The sequence below is a fragment of the Sturnira hondurensis genome, unplaced genomic scaffold, assembly GCF_014824575.4.
Source record: "Sturnira hondurensis isolate 20B ecotype Veracruz unplaced genomic scaffold, ASM1482457v3 Scaffold0020787, whole genome shotgun sequence".
NCBI classification, from domain to species: domain Eukaryota; kingdom Metazoa; phylum Chordata; class Mammalia; order Chiroptera; family Phyllostomidae; genus Sturnira; species Sturnira hondurensis.
In genome coordinates this window covers 2,041,279-2,058,723 of record NW_028093418.1, presented here as the reverse complement: position 1 = coordinate 2,058,723, position 17,445 = coordinate 2,041,279, and the positions used below count along the sequence as shown (strand labels likewise).

General features: G+C 50.9%; 1 protein-coding gene and 1 pseudogene across 5 annotated transcripts in view; both read left to right on the top strand.

Moving 5' to 3' along the window:
• ULK4 (unc-51 like kinase 4) overlaps positions 1-17,445 on the top strand; it is a 307,020-nt gene that overhangs the window by 148,975 nt on the left and 140,600 nt on the right. For all 5 annotated transcript variants that reach the window (XM_037030547.1, XM_037030549.1, XM_037030551.1 and 2 more), the window contains exon 32: positions 14,418-14,523. In XM_037030547.1, coding sequence (XP_036886442.1) covers positions 14,418-14,523 — 106 coding nt within the window. The remainder of the gene's footprint in view (positions 1-14,417; positions 14,524-17,445) is intronic.
• Positions 13,655-13,779, top strand: LOC118976250 (uncharacterized; annotated as a pseudogene).

The following is a 17,445-nucleotide window of genomic DNA, read 5'->3' as shown; positions in this document are numbered from 1 at the left end:
TCAATTCTTATTAACCCCACAGGGCTTCGTCTTGGAAAATAAATGAGACTTATTTATGCTTGCAAATCCAATTGCCTATAAAAGGTTGCAATAGACAGAGGCAAAACCATCATAAAATAATTTCGTGAATATGGGAGCTAAGAGTATGCTTAATGGAACATGATTAGACTTAATTTTCTTACTATTTCCATCATTAAAGCTCCATTATCTTTTCGGGGACCTCATTTAGGCTTCTGGCCACACTGCGACTCTGAGACATTTGCGGGCCATGTAGAAGTCTGCGAGCTCCGTTGAAATGGGAAAATGGCTAATAACACACTGTTCTTTCATTTTCGCTATTTGATATCCACGTCGCACATCCAGAGTCTCATATATATTCTCTTTCTCATCCCATCTCTCAAAAGCCATCAGGATCATTACCTCCCAGCTTTCACACAAAAGAAGTTTGATTCTAGAGTTGAAAACCAAACCAAGGCTCGCGGACAAATGTCCCTGAAGCGCAGAGGCACCGTGGCCGTGTAAGGACTTCTCTAGTCACTCCTTTGCCTTCAAGCCCACAGCGGAATGCTGTCTGTATGTAAAACCAGAATCAGTGACGGTATCAGCCCTTTTACACATCCCAGAGCTTCCCAGGTAGGGACAGGTAAGACGATAGGCCTTACACAGGCCCAAGGGCGTTGCAGGCCGTTTTGTTGTAGTTAAGGGCAGAGTGCTGGCCTTTCCGAAAGGCTGAGTCCAGTTAAATTAAGCTCAGTCTGGGATCGCTGCTCCGAGGCCCACAGGCCAAGTGAAAGGAAGAGAGTGGGGTGTTGAGGTTGGGAGGAGGGCTGGTCAGAGGTGGGGGAGGGGCGGGAGAGGAGGGGCCGTGGAGTGAGGCCAGAGGAACTGCCCCAGGGAGCTGCCTGGGAGGGTGACCTGGCGCAGAGATGTTCCAGCCCGAAGCTGTGATCTGCGGTGACCACACATTGCTCGTTTGCGTTGAACTGCGCTGGATCCAAAAGAAATGAGCATTCCGGGCACTTCCTGTCAACCGAGATTTAGCGTGAATTCCGAAAACCCTAGCCGGCTGTTCAGAGCCATCTGCCTCAGTGTGCTGGCCCTCGTAACGTCCCGTGTCTCTTAGCTTCAAGTGCCCAAGTCCCGCGGCCTGTGCTCTTCCTCAGGTTCCAGCCCTGTCTCAGCCTGCCGGTTCAGCCTGCCGGTTCCTCCCACCCAGCTCGGTTCCCTCCTCCTTCCTTAAGCCTTTCCGCCGCTCCCCGAGGTCTCACTCCCTGGGGTCTCAGGGCACCACCTGCCTTGACCAGCACGTGGCACTGCCCCTCAGCCTCTCCCTGTGGTCTGTCCTGTCCCCCCAACACTGAAGCTCCCCAAGGGCAGGTGTCTCGGTGCAGGTTTGGAGCCCTTTACCAGGTCTGTGGTGGGCCTGGCGTAGCAGGTCTTTTCCCTGCAGACCTTTGAAGGGGCGACCTTGACTGGTATGCAGAAGAGATTATTCATTGTTTACCATCTTCAAAATAGTGACATTTTCTTCTGTCGTACAGAACAGTGTCAGCTGGGCAGACGGCTCAAAGCGCCAGAGCAACAGATTGTTCGCATGTTACTTTGTAAAGGTTTTCATTATGTCTGTGTTCGTATGTTTTACAGTTTATACATTTCACATTTCTAAAAAACTTTTTTTTAGACAGAGCTGGGAGGGAGGGAGAAAGAGAGGGAGAGAGACATCAATGTGTGGTTGCCCCTCACATGCCCCCCACTGGGGACCTGGCCTGCAACCCAGGCATGTGCCCTGACTGGGAATCGAACCGGTGACCCTTTGGTTCGCAGGCCAGTGCTCAGTCCACTGAGCCACACCAGCCAGAGCCAGGTTTTTTTAAAAAAATGTGGGAACTTAGCCACAATCCCATTGTTTTGTCCAAAGCAGTTCTCTGTTTTCTGTAGTGTAAAACCCTGAGATGGAGAGGACAATGATTCATGAACTGTCTTCTTCCTCCATCCCAGTATTCGTGTGATGTGGTGGGACTTCATGGTCCCTCAGCTGGATCCCGGTATATAGGACTCTTTCAAGGGGCCGAAGAAACGCAGGTTTCTGAGGATTTTTTTCCTCCATGCATCACAACGTTGTGTTGTTTGCTGGTCGATGAGTGAACATCCTGGGAAGGGGTGGGTTGCTGGGGCTCCAGTCTGCTGCTAGAGCTCCCATTTCACCAGTCTTGGCCACAGTCCAAAGGTAAACATTTAAGACTGCACAGGACTGTTTTGTTTCAATACAGCCGTAAAGCTTAGCAATTGTTTGATTTATTTAACCTCTCACCCAAGGATTCACTTGGAAAGACGAAGTGCTGGGTTTAGCAAGAGAGCATGTTTGAGCAGAGAAGAATCTTAGCTGGGGTCCCAGGCAGATCCCTTCTCCCCGGGAACCCATTTCCGCATCTGCAATGGGCCGTGCCTTTACTCCTGACGCCGGCCTCCCGAGGGGCCCAGCCTGCACCTGGGTGAGGTGGCAGCAGCTGCAGAATGACACAGCTGGGCGCTCTGTCCCTCTCGGGAGCTGTGGAGGAAAGGCTTCCTGGCGTCATCATGGCTTCAGACCTCGTGTTTCCAGCTGCATGAGGTTTTGTTCCCTTCTCTGCCCTTGATGGGTCTGGTGACAAGGACTTAGCTGTTGTGGCTCAGAGTGACTGCTGTGTGCGTCCGTCTTCCTGGTGGAGCAGGGCCTGTGTTTTGTTGAACTTCAGAGCATGGTGACATGAAATGCTTCAGAATTGAAGCTACATTAATTATTCATTCTGCTTACAAGGCAAGTTTTTGTGTGTGTGTTTTGTTTGGTGGTTAAACTTGTTACTTGTGCCCTGGAAGACAAGGTGCTGAGGTTAGCCAATAAGACAAAGGCATAATCACACTCAGTCCTCTGCCAATGGCGTAGGTGTGTCCCCAAAGCTCATGGGCGTTTCCTAGAGACCAGCGCCCTCCTGTCCGAAGCTTACATAAACATAGCGCAGGACAACTGCCGCCAGTGCCTGTCCCCTGCTGCTCACGCTAGCGGAAGGAAGGCTTCCATGTCAGCCAGCCAGCTGCGGACCACACAGCTAGTCTGCAGCTCTCATCCGAGTTCACGAGCAGGCGGGGCTGGGACACCACCACTCTGTGCACTCACAGAGCAGACAGCAAGGAGGCAGTCTCACCACGTGCGCCCCGAGAATCGAGGAGCAGCTTGAATGGCCTGGGGTTGCAGAGAATCGGCTGCTTTTCTGCTCCCCGTCTGTTGAGAATGTCGTGGGTCAACATGAGGCACAAGTGCCGCTGTCTCTCTGCACCTCCCTGAGACATGGATGCTCCTTCGTCTGAAATGTTGGTCAACATTTGCAGGGACCCAGCAACTGGACAAGTACTAGGTCTGTCCCTCACTCTTGGGACCAGGTTGAGGTGAGCAGCTCCCCAGTGATGCCCAGACCTTTAGCTCTTGCACCTGCCGATGAGGGGTTGTACCCTGAGCGCAGCCCCACCGAGCACATGCATCCTTCTCGGGGGAATCCTCTGTCCCTCCTCCGTCCATCCGTCCCCTCCTTTCTCCCTCCCTCATCGTTCCCCCTTCATTCTCCCTTTCTCCCTTCATTCTTAGCACTCACTCTGATTTCTGGTTTTCTTTCTGATTTGCACGAGGAAAATCTAATGGACCCATCCTGATGTCTAAGCTCTTGAAGCAAAGCCCAGGGACTTCTCCTAGACTTGGGGGGACTGTTGCTTTGGTGCAGAAACAATGGACATGACCAAGCAGGCACAAGTTTTGGAGACCCAACATGTATCCAGGACCCCCATCGGTATCTGTCCCAGAATAGTTATGGAAGAGGAGGGTCAGGTTTCAGCCGATGTCCGCTGGGCCCTCAGGAGACACCCTGCCTGTCTTGGCCTGAGAGATTAATGTATGTAAGCCTTCAATAGTTCCCCCAGCATCACAGAAATGGGGCCAGCCAGTCTACGGTCACTTGTTCCCTTGGTCCGTCTCCTGGTTTGCCCTGAGTCTCCTTATTCTTGTTTGCCTAGCACATGCCCTGCTTGCACCCCAGGGGTTTCCTGACCCCTCCTCCCAGGCCTTGTCCCAGCACCTGACCCCTGGACCCTCCCCGTGGTTGTCTAGCACAACCAGTGTGAACACTGCCCCATTTATGTCATACCTAGGGTGTTTTCTAGTTCCAGTTCATTTATTAAAATGCCAGTAAGGACACAAAATATTATCTAGGATGTGAAAAGTTCCTGAGATTACTTTTTCCCCCATGGCAACCAGTTTATTCCCTAAGATGGTATAGCTTCAGTCATGGTGTGGCCAAAAGGGAGCTTATTAAATGTTCCAAAGTGAGTCTGTAATTTGTTATGTAAGCAGAGTCTAAGGAAAGGAGAGCGGATTGCCCTCCGTGGACACGGAGAACAGAAGCGTGATCGCGCATAAACTGCCGGGAGCGGCACGTTCCAGGGGGACTGACAAGGGTTGGAGGGCTGCTCCTCGCTGCCGACTTGCAAACTAGCCCATCTGTGTGTTTGCAGGGCCCTGATGTCTGATGTGTAACCTCCTCGGAATAATTTATTGGAAAAAGATGCTTCTCGTTTAAAATTTAACTCTGTGAGATGGCCAGACTCTCCCAGCTCTCTGCAACAAAAAGCAATTGAAAAAAATCTTGTTGGATCCAGAAAGTCTTTGCTTAGGGGGTCAGGGGGTCAGTGGGCATTGTGTCGAGGGATTCCCATGTCCTCAGGAATGGTCTGCTGGCCCTTCGCTGTTCGGGGGCAAGAGCTGACCTACCGAAGAAGGTGGTTAGGTCAGCCCAGTCTGCAGCTTCAGGGCGCGGTGGTTGTGGCATTTTTCTAGTGTGTACAGAGTCTTACCAGCTCAGAGTCACCTCCTGGACTCCGTGTGCCCCGACGGGAGTTCTAGAATTGTGAGGGCAAAGGGAGGCAATGAGAAAGGGGTGCACCTCTGTGTCAGAGTCCTGGCCCCACTCCTGACAGGCCTTTCTCGAGGCTTCTATTTCTTTATCCTCAAAGGAGACAACTGGAAAGGTGTCTAAGATTCTTCCAAAGTCTGTTTGTGGAAGATTCTTGCTTCACTCCAGGTTTGCCAGCTGGTTTGGGGCAGGACAGGAGCACTCATCTCTTCACAGCTCAGTTTGCTTTCTGTTTATTGCACTTTCTCCATGCACTTGGAAACCCTAAGTTAGGGTGACTTCCAGAACATTCCCATGGAACCCTTTCTCCTGCAAGATATACTAGTACCTCGTTGAGGTAGGAACCGTTCACAAGTGCCGACACCTGGTAAACTCCCACTGCGAAAACATTGTGAACTCCCACAGTACAAGCGAGCTATAATTGAAAATGCCTTGTGATAATTGTGTGTATTGATCTTTCCGTTCATTTTCACCATATGTAATATTTTTTCTTTACAATGGGGTATTTATATTTGTGAGCCATCACCTTTAATGGAGAGTCCCATTAAAACTGTGTCAACATCTCTCAGCTCTTCGGGAGTGCCTATTTTCCATGCTGCTGTAAGTATTTCCTGAGTCCTTGGCAAATATTTAGCATGCGAGAGATGTTATGTATTTAAAGTGAAAGCATCTGAATTTACCACTTATGGCAGACAGTATTTGAAAGTAAATAGACACCCAGGGAGAACTTTCTGAGGAAAATCATCTCTGTGGTTCTGCTTCCCACCATTATGTAGCAAATTTTAGATGCTCAATAAACATTTGATTGCTTCATTGAAGGCGATTTCTAGTTACAAGTTAACTCTTGAAGGAGGACCCAGCAAGCTGCGTGCCCCGTCCCCAGCTGTCTTCACCCAAGTGCCTTTGAGCAAGGTTGTCCTTTTCTTCATTTACCATGGGTGAGCCGGCGGTCTCTGTGCCCGTCTGTGGTGGGTGCTGGGAGGAAGGCAGGTGCAGCATGGTGGCGAAGACGGTCCCACACGAGAAGGGCAGCGCCCCACCCCGTGGCCTCCAGCTTCAGCTGATGGCATCTGGCCTGAATTTTTAAGAGTGGGCGTTAGTTTGGCCTGGCCTCGTTTCTGTGAGATGACGGTGATGATTGTTTTGCTTTCGGACAGTGGCAGGGATGCAAGGAGAAGGCAGGAGATTGTCTGGATGCACACCTGTCTTTTCTCATCTGTCCTCCCTACCTCGGGCCTGTGCTTAGCTCAGGCAGTGTGTGTAGGGCAGACACAGCACAGGGCACAGTCCGTTCCCAGGGGCCCTGGCAGCTTCCTGTTGGCTCTGTCACCTGGGTTTCCCCCCCTGAGCAGTGTCAGCCCTGGCCCACTGCACCTGCCTTGAGGCCCAGGGCCCTTTCGGCAGCCGAGAGGATGGAAGCTTCCTGATAGAAGCTTAAATAGCATGGAAGGACAGGGCTGGAAAGCAGAGTGACGCAGTTCACCTGCCCGAAGGGCCTGCAGAGCCCACTGGCGTTGATGTCCCACGGGATGAGAGCCCTGAAGCAGGCTCGGTGTGCCAGTGGGCACGTGGCACCAGGTGGCCCAGCTGCTCCCTCACTGCCAGCTGCAGTGGGTCACTAACCACCACTTGTACTGGCTGCCACCGAGGGGCCTCCGCAGTGGATGTCCGCCAAGTTTAAAAATAATCGGAATGTATTTCTCTCTTGTCTTTAACGAGAAACATGGAGGCCTTCAAATGATGGTGATCCAAGCAAAGGAAGGGCCTGAATTCCTTTTTTTTTTTAAATCCTCATCCAAGGATATGTTTATTGATTTTAAAGAGGTAAGAAGAGAGAAACATTGATCAGTTGCCTCCCATACTCAACCTTACTGGGAATTGAACCCGCAACCTTTTGGTGCACAGGATGACATTCTTACTGAGCCAGCCAGCCAGGGCAGAGAGGGACTTCATTCTGTTCCTCCAGGCTTTTTCCTGGCACCAAACATTTGGGCTGTAGGTGGGGGAATAGCTTCGAGGTTCTCCCTGAGCCTCCTCCGAGCCTGCTGCTCCCCCAGACGCCCGGATGACAAGGCAGTGCAGCTGTCTGACTGCTTTGCTGCTGGCAGAACACACGTCTGGTCACAGCTGCCCCCGCTCCAACCCCATCATACCGCAGACAGTCCCACCTGAACCCCCAAACTCTGACCGTCTCAGGAAACCCCATGCATGTATTTGTGAGCTGAGTGAGTGAGTGTTAGTGTGTGCCTTTTTCATTTAATTCAGCTCGTGTCCTTCCGTGTTCCTCCTCCTTAGAGTCAATATTTGGCTCAAAAAGTCATGAGAAGATTTCCAGGACCATGAGGTGACGTTTCCCTGGGACTGAAAGCAGTGGTGTGGCTGTGCTCTTCTGCCATCTCCTGGCTCTTGTGACCTGCCCTTCCTCTGGCCCTGGAACCCACCAGGGGTCTGGACACAAACTGGACTATGGGGGGCATGCCCCGCCCACCACCTTGGGCCTGCTGTGGACTCAAATGACTCCCCAGGCCGGTTGCCCAAGATTCGAGCCATGGGAATGGAGCTGGTCTCTCCTACTTTAGGGCAAGGAGCCCGCCAGTCAGTGGAGGAGGTGGGTCCAGGAGCAGCGACCCTGTTAGGAGGTTGTGGTAGCTCCAGCCAAAGGTGGCAATCACCCGACCTTAGGCAGAGGACAGATTCAGGAGGGGACTCCGGGAAGACCCAAGGGGTCTTGGTGGGTGATTGAATATGGAGACGAGAGACAGTGCCCCAGTGAATTCCAAGATCAGAAAAGGAGGAGAAAGGAGATGATGAATTTACTTTAGAGTCCGTTGCGTTCAAGCCTTGTGAGAAGTCGTTAATGTTGAGAAAGTGTCCTCTTCCCCCCAATACAGTCATTTCCTTTGAGTTCCCCTCAGACCCCCCTGTGGCCTCCAGCCCCATGGGGAACGGGACCTTGTGAAAAGGAGAGGACACAGCAGGCTGCGCCCTCTGTGTCCTGGTGCAACACCCATCCTGCAGGGAAATCCTCGTTTCTTCCCCTGAAACGAACTCTAAACCTGCGTCGAACAGGGTGTGTGCTGGGCGTTTATTTCCACGAGTTTGTAGATTTCATGTGCTCAACCCTGCACGCTTCTGCTTTCCATTCCCTTTGGGGTCTCTAACCTCCTTCATCAGTGGTTGCCCTTTGAATTATGGCCCAGGGCCAGGGCAGAAGAGGGTGGCCGTGGTCCTTCATTGCTTCTCATCATTAAAGGTTACTTCCTTCCTTGACTGTTCAGACCTCTGCCTACCTTGTTCTCTGCACAAGTCTTTTAGCTCCATTTACATCTCCCGATGTGATACAGAATCAAGTCTAATGCTCTGTTTACAGTGAGACCACTTTGGGAAAGAGGGGGTGATCGTTTCTTGGTCGCGTTTCCTTGCTCTGCCCTTGGTATTTCAGGGCTGTCCTCTCTAAGCTCGGAAGCAATTAGTTTTGAGAAGGCTGATTCTTCAGGGTCCAGTGCTCGCCAGCCTTTCATTTGCTGAAGCTGCCGCACATTTTAATGAAGTTGTTTCATTGAGGTTGCCAAACACTAGGGTTTTGCCGCTTCAATTCTAATTATCTCCACTGGCAAAGCCTGTGTTTTATTGGAACTCTCGAGGGCTCTGTTTATGAAATGTCCATGCACCACGGCGTCGGGCACAGAAATTGGGTCAGAGGGGTCTTATTGATGGCTTATGGGTGAAGGAGTTAAGTGTTTTCATCATAATCTTAAAGTGCACTGGGGTGGCCTACTGTGACTTTGTGGGTTATCAGCGATGGCTGCCCCCTACCTCTCTGCCCCCGCCACCGAGCTCCACTTCCTTCCACATGCGCCAGCCGGTGCCAGCTCTAAGTGTCTGAGCAACGTGGCTGCTGGTGGTGGCTCTAGTATGTGTTTTCACCCTTCGGGGGGATGGACTCTCTCTTTCCTGTAGTTGCCTCTTCCGCCTGGCGTCCTGGGCTGTGCGTCTTCAGCACAGTGATATACAGGGATGGGCCAAACTGAGTTTACAGTTGTTCATATGGACAGTAACACAATAAAGATACCAGAATAAGCTCCATTTTGCAGGCTCACAACTGTAAACCTACTTTTGTTCCACCCTGTATGTGAAGGGCTCGTATGCAGCCGGGAGGTCCCCGTGGTGGGGGCACGGGGCAGGGCGCATCGTGTCAGGAAAGGAGGGAGAGAGCACAACAGTAGCAGCCCCCAGACAGCGTTTCTGTGCTTCTTTGCACCCCCCGCTGTGGACTGCTTCAGGTTCCTGCCTAGTAAGCCCGTGGGTCCTTGGATGGTATGGGTTCAGCTGGGGTGTGGAGACTGACAGCCCTCCTTTCTGTCCTGCTGCGGTCCCAGGCAGAGCTGCGTGGTGATGAGGGGGGTGGCTTCTGCCCCGCACACACCAAGCCCCAGCCTCACCACTGCAGAGCTGGGGGAGCTTTCACAAGTCATGGTCACCAACCAGCGTCCTCATCTGTACAATGGGAGAACGGTGGCCACTTTGGGGTTTTTGTGAGCATTCAATGAGACCGTACGAAGGTCTGTCTGGAAGAAGTCCAGCCCTTGTTAGTATAATAAGAATAATTTGCACAATATCGATGTAACCTGGCAGCTAAGGAGAGTGGATTGGAATGCGCCTGTGTGAACAACGATGACTTCACTGTATTAGTCAGTGGGGGTTGTAGGTGCCGGGTTGAGTGAGCATGTGTGCCATGTGGGCGTCTCATTCAAATTGAACAGTAAAGCAACAAATCTGCATAAAAGTTTGAGTTAAGCTTGAACATTCCTCGATGGAAACAGTTCGTATCATACAGAAGGCTGCAGCTCCTGGGTAACTGGTGATTGGCAGCCTCATCACAGCAACGCACCCAGTCGTGCATCCCGTCTTGTGCAGACTTTTTTGGTGAAACATCAAATCGCCCAGGTGACTCAGGCCCCTTACAACTCAGATTTGGTGCCCTGCAACCTCTGGCTTCTCCCAAAACTAAAATCACCTGTGAAAGGGAAGCGATTTCAGACTGTTGATGAGATTAAGAAAATACAACGGGGCAGCTGATGGCTGTTGGGAGAACTGTGTGAGGCCCCAAGCTGCCCACTTTGAAGGGGACTGAGACGTCATTGTCCTGTATACAATGTTTCTTGTATCTTGTTTCTTCTTCAGTAAATGTCTCTATGTTTCGCTTTACATGGCAGGATACCTTCTGGACAGACCACGATAGGTAAGGTGCTTGGGACACAGGCCTGGCACACAGCATCACATCCATAAATCGTCAGTTCTGTCCTGCGGCGCCCCGGGCCCGTGGCGGCCCCGCTGTGGCCTGCCCTGATCAGCACCGAAGCTGTGGGCCCCTGGGCCCCTGACCCTGCACCAAAGGCCCTGGTCACACTCATCACTTGCTCTCATCTCTTCTCACACTGTTTCCCTTGCATGTGCTGCGGTGCCGATGGCATGGAATTGTTGTCTTATTAATGATCCGGGGGTTAAAAAAGTGTCAGGACTTCATGTAGCCTCCAGGGATGGTCCTTCACCCTGGGACGCAGGCATGCCTTTAGTGGGGGGCTGTCCCGGAGGAGCACCTCATGGAATCACCCCTCCAATCCAGGTCTGTGGTCTGTGGTCTGTGCATCAGCCCGTGGCTCCCTTTCTCTTTCTTTGAGTCAGTTTTCCCACGTGCCCAGAAAGAACTCTGGCCGCAGGTGTTCACCCTCATGCTCTCTCCCCTCGGATAACCCTCTGCTCTGATCTACAAAGTGAGCATGATGTTTTCCAAAGTGTAATTTGTCCCATAGGCTAATGTGCTTGTGAAACAGCAAAACAAGCCTCAGTAAACTCGCTAAGAGGAGTGGTCTCCCCATTAAGTCTAGCCCCCACCTGGCCTCATACATGGTGACTACAGTATTATTGACTATATTCCCTGTGCTGTACTTCACACCATGCAGCTGTTTCTATAACCGGGAATTTGCGTTTCTTACTCCGCTCACCTTTCCCACCCACTCCTCCACCCCGTCCCCTTATCTGGCAGTTGTCACAGTAGAGAGGGAACAATACGTCCCAGTCTGGCTGTGGGAGTATCAACCCCTTCTTTGTCCTCTGCATCAGGCGTTTTCTCCCGAGTCCTCGCAGTGCAAGGTCAGGGGAGGCTCTGGATAATCAGGGTGCACCTTAGCTGTGCACCCCTGTGCTGATGGAGCGGCGGGCGGGCAGAGGCCTTCATTCTGCAGTGCTCTGGGGCCCCAGGTCAGGGGTCTCGGGACCTCGTCGGCTGGGGCACAGTCCTGGGCACTCGTGCTCGGGGGTCACGGAGGTGTGGACACTTGGCTGTGGTACGAAGTGAGGTGCCCACACCGATCAGAGGCACTACCCTGTGAGCATGAGGAGACGCCGAGTACCAGCTTTGCAACGGACCCGAAATACTGCCGAGAGCGCCACAGGAAAGGTGTGCCTAATTATTAACAGGGGGCTGTGGGAGGGACCACCGGTCCGCCTCCAGCCAGCTCACTGCCTGGTCTTTGAACAAGGAGTCGTGTGTGCTGTTTAAGCAAACGGACAAAAAGCAAAGATTTATTAGCTTCTTCTCTCCACAAAAATAGGTTTCCCACGTATCGTTAGTTACTTTATCATGAGTAGCATGTCGTGTCACGTCGGGCTTATTAATCACCGTTTCCTTCCAACTAACGGTGAGAATAATGAGACGGAATTGGTGGCAGACCGGCGCTTCCACATTAATCTTCATACGCCGGAGTCAGTGAAACAGTCCAACCCCGTTGCCCACTTGTAAGCGTGTGTTTCTAAAGAACGTGAGAAACGTACAGGCACCGGTATTTGGACCCCTCGTCTTGAGTCGAGCAAAGACGTACATGAGACTCAGGAACGCGTGTGGCCGTCATTGGGGGGGGGGGTGTAGTTTCAGAGCCAGGGGCGGTGTCGGTACTTTCGTCAGATTGGGAAACCACGTGTCCCTCAAGGGGGACCCCTGGCTGTGCTGCGGCCTGTCCTCGCTCTGCGACTTGGGTGATTGGAGCCTCGGCCATCTAGAACGTGACCGGTCATCGGAGCAGGGAGAGGGACGGGGAATGATAAAGCCCTTGCTGGCCTCTAAAGCTTCTGCCCAAATGAGTTTAATTGGCCAAAGCAAGTGTCCTGGTCATTTCTAATTACAAGTGGGCAGGAAGTGACCTCCTGCCGCGCCCCCAGGAGAGGGAAGTGGCAGACTGGGATGCGTCTGTAATGACCGACTCAGAGCCAAACATGTAGGTGATCATTCGAATGGAAAGCGGGTTCCTCGAAAAGACCAACAAAATGAGCCAACGCTCCCGGGAGCCTGTTCCACAGGGAGGAGGGAGGAGGCAGCGCAGAGGTAACTGGGACACCTGCAGAGAAGACTCGTGAAGACAGGAGAGGGCGCTGCGCAGAGCTCGTGTGTGGAAACTTGTACATTTTAGATGCTTTCCTAGGAAGTGGAACTAAACAACATTGGGTCAAGGTGTAGATTCCTGAGATGTTTTTCAAAATAAAGATCTGCTGGCTGCCCCGGCTGGGAGGCTTAGTCAGTGGGAGCACTGACCTGTGTACCAGAGAGCCGTGGGTTCAATCCCCAGTCAGGGCCTGTATGGAAGGCAACCAGTCGATGTTTCTCTCTCTCTTTCCTCTCCCACCGCTTTCTCTCTTTCTAAAATCAATGAAAACACATCCTCAGGTGAGGACCTAAAAAAAAAAAGATTTACTGGTAAAACTACAGTGGTAAAAAGATTTACCTGTAAACCTACTTTTGTTCTACCCTGCATTTGTTGCAAAAATCGATGTGTTCTAATGCAACATGGGATCCGGGATTGGATCCTGGAACAGAAGAGGGCGTGGGTGGAAAACTGACGTTTGAGTGAGGTCTGTAGTTTAGTCATGAGGATTGTACCGGTGTTAATTCCGTGGTGTTGGTACCCGTGCCTCAGTAGGATGTTAACATCGGGGAAAGCCGGCTGCAGGCGTATGGAGACTGTCCACACCAGCTTTGCACCTCCTGTGACTATAAAATGATGTCAAAGTAATTTTATTAAAAATAAGGGAATTCGAAGAATTCCAAGGTGCTTCAGCATTTAAAAATAACGTTTCTGGTCTGATGGCACCGCGGGGAGTCCCGCCCCGACCACTCACGCAGGTCTGCGCAGCCCCACCACGATTTCTCGGGCTTTCCTGATCGACTCTCCGCTTTTCCACCGAAGCACGTGTTACCCTTGAACACATGACACAGGTACTTACTTACCATGCCCGTTGTTTGTTGTCTGTTTCCGAAAGGACAGGGGACCTGATTTTGTTTATTAATGTACCTCAGGTGTCTAGAACAGTGCCTGGTCCATAATAGCTATTCGTTAATTTTTTGTTGAGTGAACTAATACATGATATAATTTATGTTTCAAAATAGAGTGAACCGTCTATATGAGTGTGTGTGTGTATGAAAAAGTGACTAGCAGAAGGCCCGGATGGTGCCTGCTCAGTTGGTACACACCTGTTACTTCTTAGGATGGGACTAGCTCCTAAGAGAGTGGCCCAGGGCCAGGGTCAGGGTCAGGGCTACGGCTGCAGTAAGAGCTTACATCTGCTCTCACTCCTTTCTTTTTGTTCCTTCCGCACCTGGCTTGGCTCACCCCCATCCCAGGGCTCCAAGACTCTATTTTTGTTATTTGAAGTTTCATAGTTTCCGCTTTGCGCAGTGGCAGTATCGTAGCCAATGAGGTTTATCCGAGGCATGATTATTGCTAATTGAAATTTCATAGTTTCAGTGATACTCTGTTAGTTGTTGAATTTTTAAAAAATTCAGAGGAATGAAAAAGCGAAAGCAAGTTATTTTTGAGATCTCTTAAAAATTACAAATATTTTGTCTTTAAGAGGAGAAGTTAAGACGGAAGAGTTAATTCATGTTTTTCATCCTCTGTAGGAACAAAGTTGCTCCCTGCTCTGTGATGTCACACGTTGGGAGACAGTAAAACCCACTCTTTTAGGTCCCAAGTGTAGTTCCTCACACTGAACCAGTGACACAGGAAGTCACCTCCATGCGAGCATCCATGTACAAAATTTCAGGGGGGAGGTATGTGTGCCGGTTTACTCTGGAAACTCCAGGAATGCTTCTTTGTTTAAGTAGTTTTCTTTCATGATCTCAAAACGCCTCTCAGAGGTGGTCGTCTAAGTTCCCAGCAAGCACTTCTGCCCCCTCTGGTTGCTTTGTCACCCGTCTGTTCACAGAGGGCTGTACAGTCGCCTTTGAGCTCACGGCAGGGACTGCAGGCGGCAGCACCGGGGCTCCGGATGGTCCTGGCTGCCTCCTCGCTGGCGTCACTCCCTGCTGGGGTGTGCGCTAAGGCCGAGGCCCCTGCTTCGAGGGATAGAGGTCATTTGGTCGTTTGTCTTTATTACGATGTGATTGTCCTTCTGCATAGTAACGATGAAACCTGTGCTCTCTTGCAGGAGCATCAGGAGAACATTCTGGGGAACACCATGCAGAGTGTTGTTGCGCTGCTCAGCAATCTGGTTGCCTGCAAAGACTCCAACATGAAGCTGCTGTATGAACAAGGTCAGGGCTTCTTACCAGTTGCTTTGATTTTGCTGCGTTTTGCGTCTCTGTCAACTTCCTCACCTCACCTAGTAGGGCGTCAGGAAGTCCTGTTTAATGTTGGTCAGCCAAAAGAGGTGTTTCAGAACCTATGAATCGTGTTACCGGCAACAAGGGGAAGCGTGCTTAGGTGTGATTGTGGCTCTGCGTTCATCGGTTTCCTTCATGGTGCAGAGTCAGCAGGCACTGCTGAAAGGTGACAGTCCGCCCACGCGAGTGTGAGCACCGTGTGTAGACAGACTCTCTGCTGCCAATCCCAATAAAAGACATGTGGTCGAAAGCCCCTAGTGAGATGCGACCGGATGGATTGAGGGTGACTTGACTTGGCATCCGATACAGTGGCGCAGAAACCAGTGACCTCCCATGAGAGCATCCATGTACGAAATTTTAAATAGATATCCGCAGTATTACTATTTAAAACAGTTCTTTCAGGTTTTCCTTGTTCAGAGCAGTTTTAGGTTTAAAACGGAACCTAGGGGGCAGCACAGAGACTTCCCACGTACCCTCCGCAGGTAGAGGGCATCGGGCATTGCCGCAGAATCTTTCTTTTTTCTCTGGTGAGGGAAGTACTCATCTGTTTTAATTTTATCTTTTGAAAACAAGAACAAATAATTACTTCATCGAGCTTTTTCTGGCCCTTGTGGACATAAGGAAATGATTTTTCCTTGGGTCTGGTTATGTGCTGGATTATGTTTAGTGGGCTGCATAACGGCAAACCGACCTGGCATGCGAGTCAATAACCACAGTTAATCATGATGCATTATTCTTTAGTTGTGCTACCTAAGGTTTTTGCTAATTTTTTTTAGGATTTTTAATTGCCATTTATAGGTATGAATGGTCTATAGTTTTGTTCCTTGTTTTTGATAGAATACATTTTTTTTTGCTAGATTTTGTTGTTTACACTAAATTGCTTCTTTACAAAAAAAAAAAAAAGGAAATTTTTCCTCTTCCTGTGGCTCTGGAAGTATTAGGGAATCACAGGAAGTACCAAATCCTTAAAAGCGTAGTAGAATTTCTTCTGGCTGGTGCTGTGTCTTGGAGGTCACTTAGTAGTAGCTCCTCGACACCTTCCTCTACTTCTATAGACAATAAACCCTTTCCCCACCTTGTACAGAGTCAGTTTTAGTAAACTGAGCCCTCCTAGAAGGACTCATTTCATGCACACCTCCAACTCCGTTGCCCTAGAGTGGGGACGGGTCGGGTGGCTTCTGGGGAGGTGTGCGAATCCTCTTGCTGTGCAGACTTGCAGGAGGCCGTGGGCCACCTGGGCTCTGGAGCTTCCCGTGATGGCATAAGTAGAGACAAAGGGCATGATGAGTCTGGGGGACCTTAAGGGTGGGGGTGGGGGTCAGGGTGTGAGTGTGATGGGGTGAGGAAGGGTAGTGGGGTTCCTGGAGTGCAGGGGGCCTGGGAGCTCCTTCCCAGCCCCTGCTAGTTGGGGGTAGAGGGGCTGGGACAGATGGGTGGCCAGAGGGGTCTGCAGAGGTAACCACCAGTCTGATTCGCCATCATACTCTACTGCTCTCCAAACAACTTGGCTGCTAGATGGGTGGGCAGATTTATCTTCCCCCAAAGTTGGGTAAAGATGTGATGGGTGTTTGCAAACCCAGAGCGTGCATATCTGGGCTCGGTGGAGTGGGAGGAGTCCCTGACACCGTGCCACTTGCGTGGACTTGACCGTAGGCGGTGGGTTTGTGTGAAGTCTTCTTGTTCGTCTTTACTGTGCATCAGTTCTGGCTCAGAAGGTGGTTTGGATATTCATCACATTTCTTGTAGAATGAAACTTCCTATTCCAGACAGTTATTTCCAATATTCATACCTTAAAAATCACCACCGTCTAAATGAGCTGTAATAGGGAGGAAGTATTGTCAGTGGGAAGGGTTGACCCCACCTTCCAGTGCCTCGGACCCCACACCACAGTCAGCGGCGGGATGGACTCGAAGGCACACATCTGCCCCTCACATTTAATATCCCCGAAGTCAGCCCATGGACCCCTGCTTTCCACGTGGTGGCCCTGACGAGGCTCCTGCCGCCAGCCTGGCCCGTGGAACCTGCAGGCGGTGTAGGCAGCACAGAGCGGGGCACTCAGCTGCGCCCTTGTGTGCCGGGCTCTGATGGACAGGGCATGCTGGCCGCCAGGACTGGACGGTTCTGAGTCAGCCTCCAATGGGGGGACCTTCTGAGAAAACTCAAGCGGTTCATTTTACTTCTATTTTTTTTTCTTTCTTTTTGTATGTATAAAGCCAACATAATGGAAAAACTATGAAAGTGAGTCTCAGGGAGCACTTGCCTTGGGTGTAAATGAAGTTCTAAGTGATACAGCACGTGGCAGTGTGGTTGGCAGCATTTTCCTCTTAGCCTCCGATGGGACTGCCAGGCAGGATGCACGGGGGCCTCCGTACAGCGTGTGCCGCCTGGCAGGCAGGCCACGGGTTCACAGGCTCCGGTCCTTAGTCATCAACACGTCACCGGCATGCAGCTACATTGTGTAACTCAGGCTTCTTGTCTGAAAGTTTTCCTTTTCAAAGGAGCCATTTCGAGAGAGCATTATAAGACAAAGAAAGACTTTTGTTTATATTTGAAAAATATCAGGGTTATTGACATTTGGAGGCTGGCTGCTGGCTTGCCCCTGCGCGCTGACCTTTTGACGATGGATGTTAATTCCAGCTTCCGCTTTACCAACTGACCTGTCAGAATCATGGGGCTACATGACACCCCACAAGCAGCAGCCCCCCCAAATGTGGCCCCTCCAAAGAAGCATTTAAGGAAATTGCTTGTCTCCACTGGTTTATGGTGTGTCAGAAATCAAAACACTCATTTCTCACTAGGTTTGTTGTAAAACTGCCTAAATTGGTGTTTACTCGAGAGCCTAGAAGCTCACTC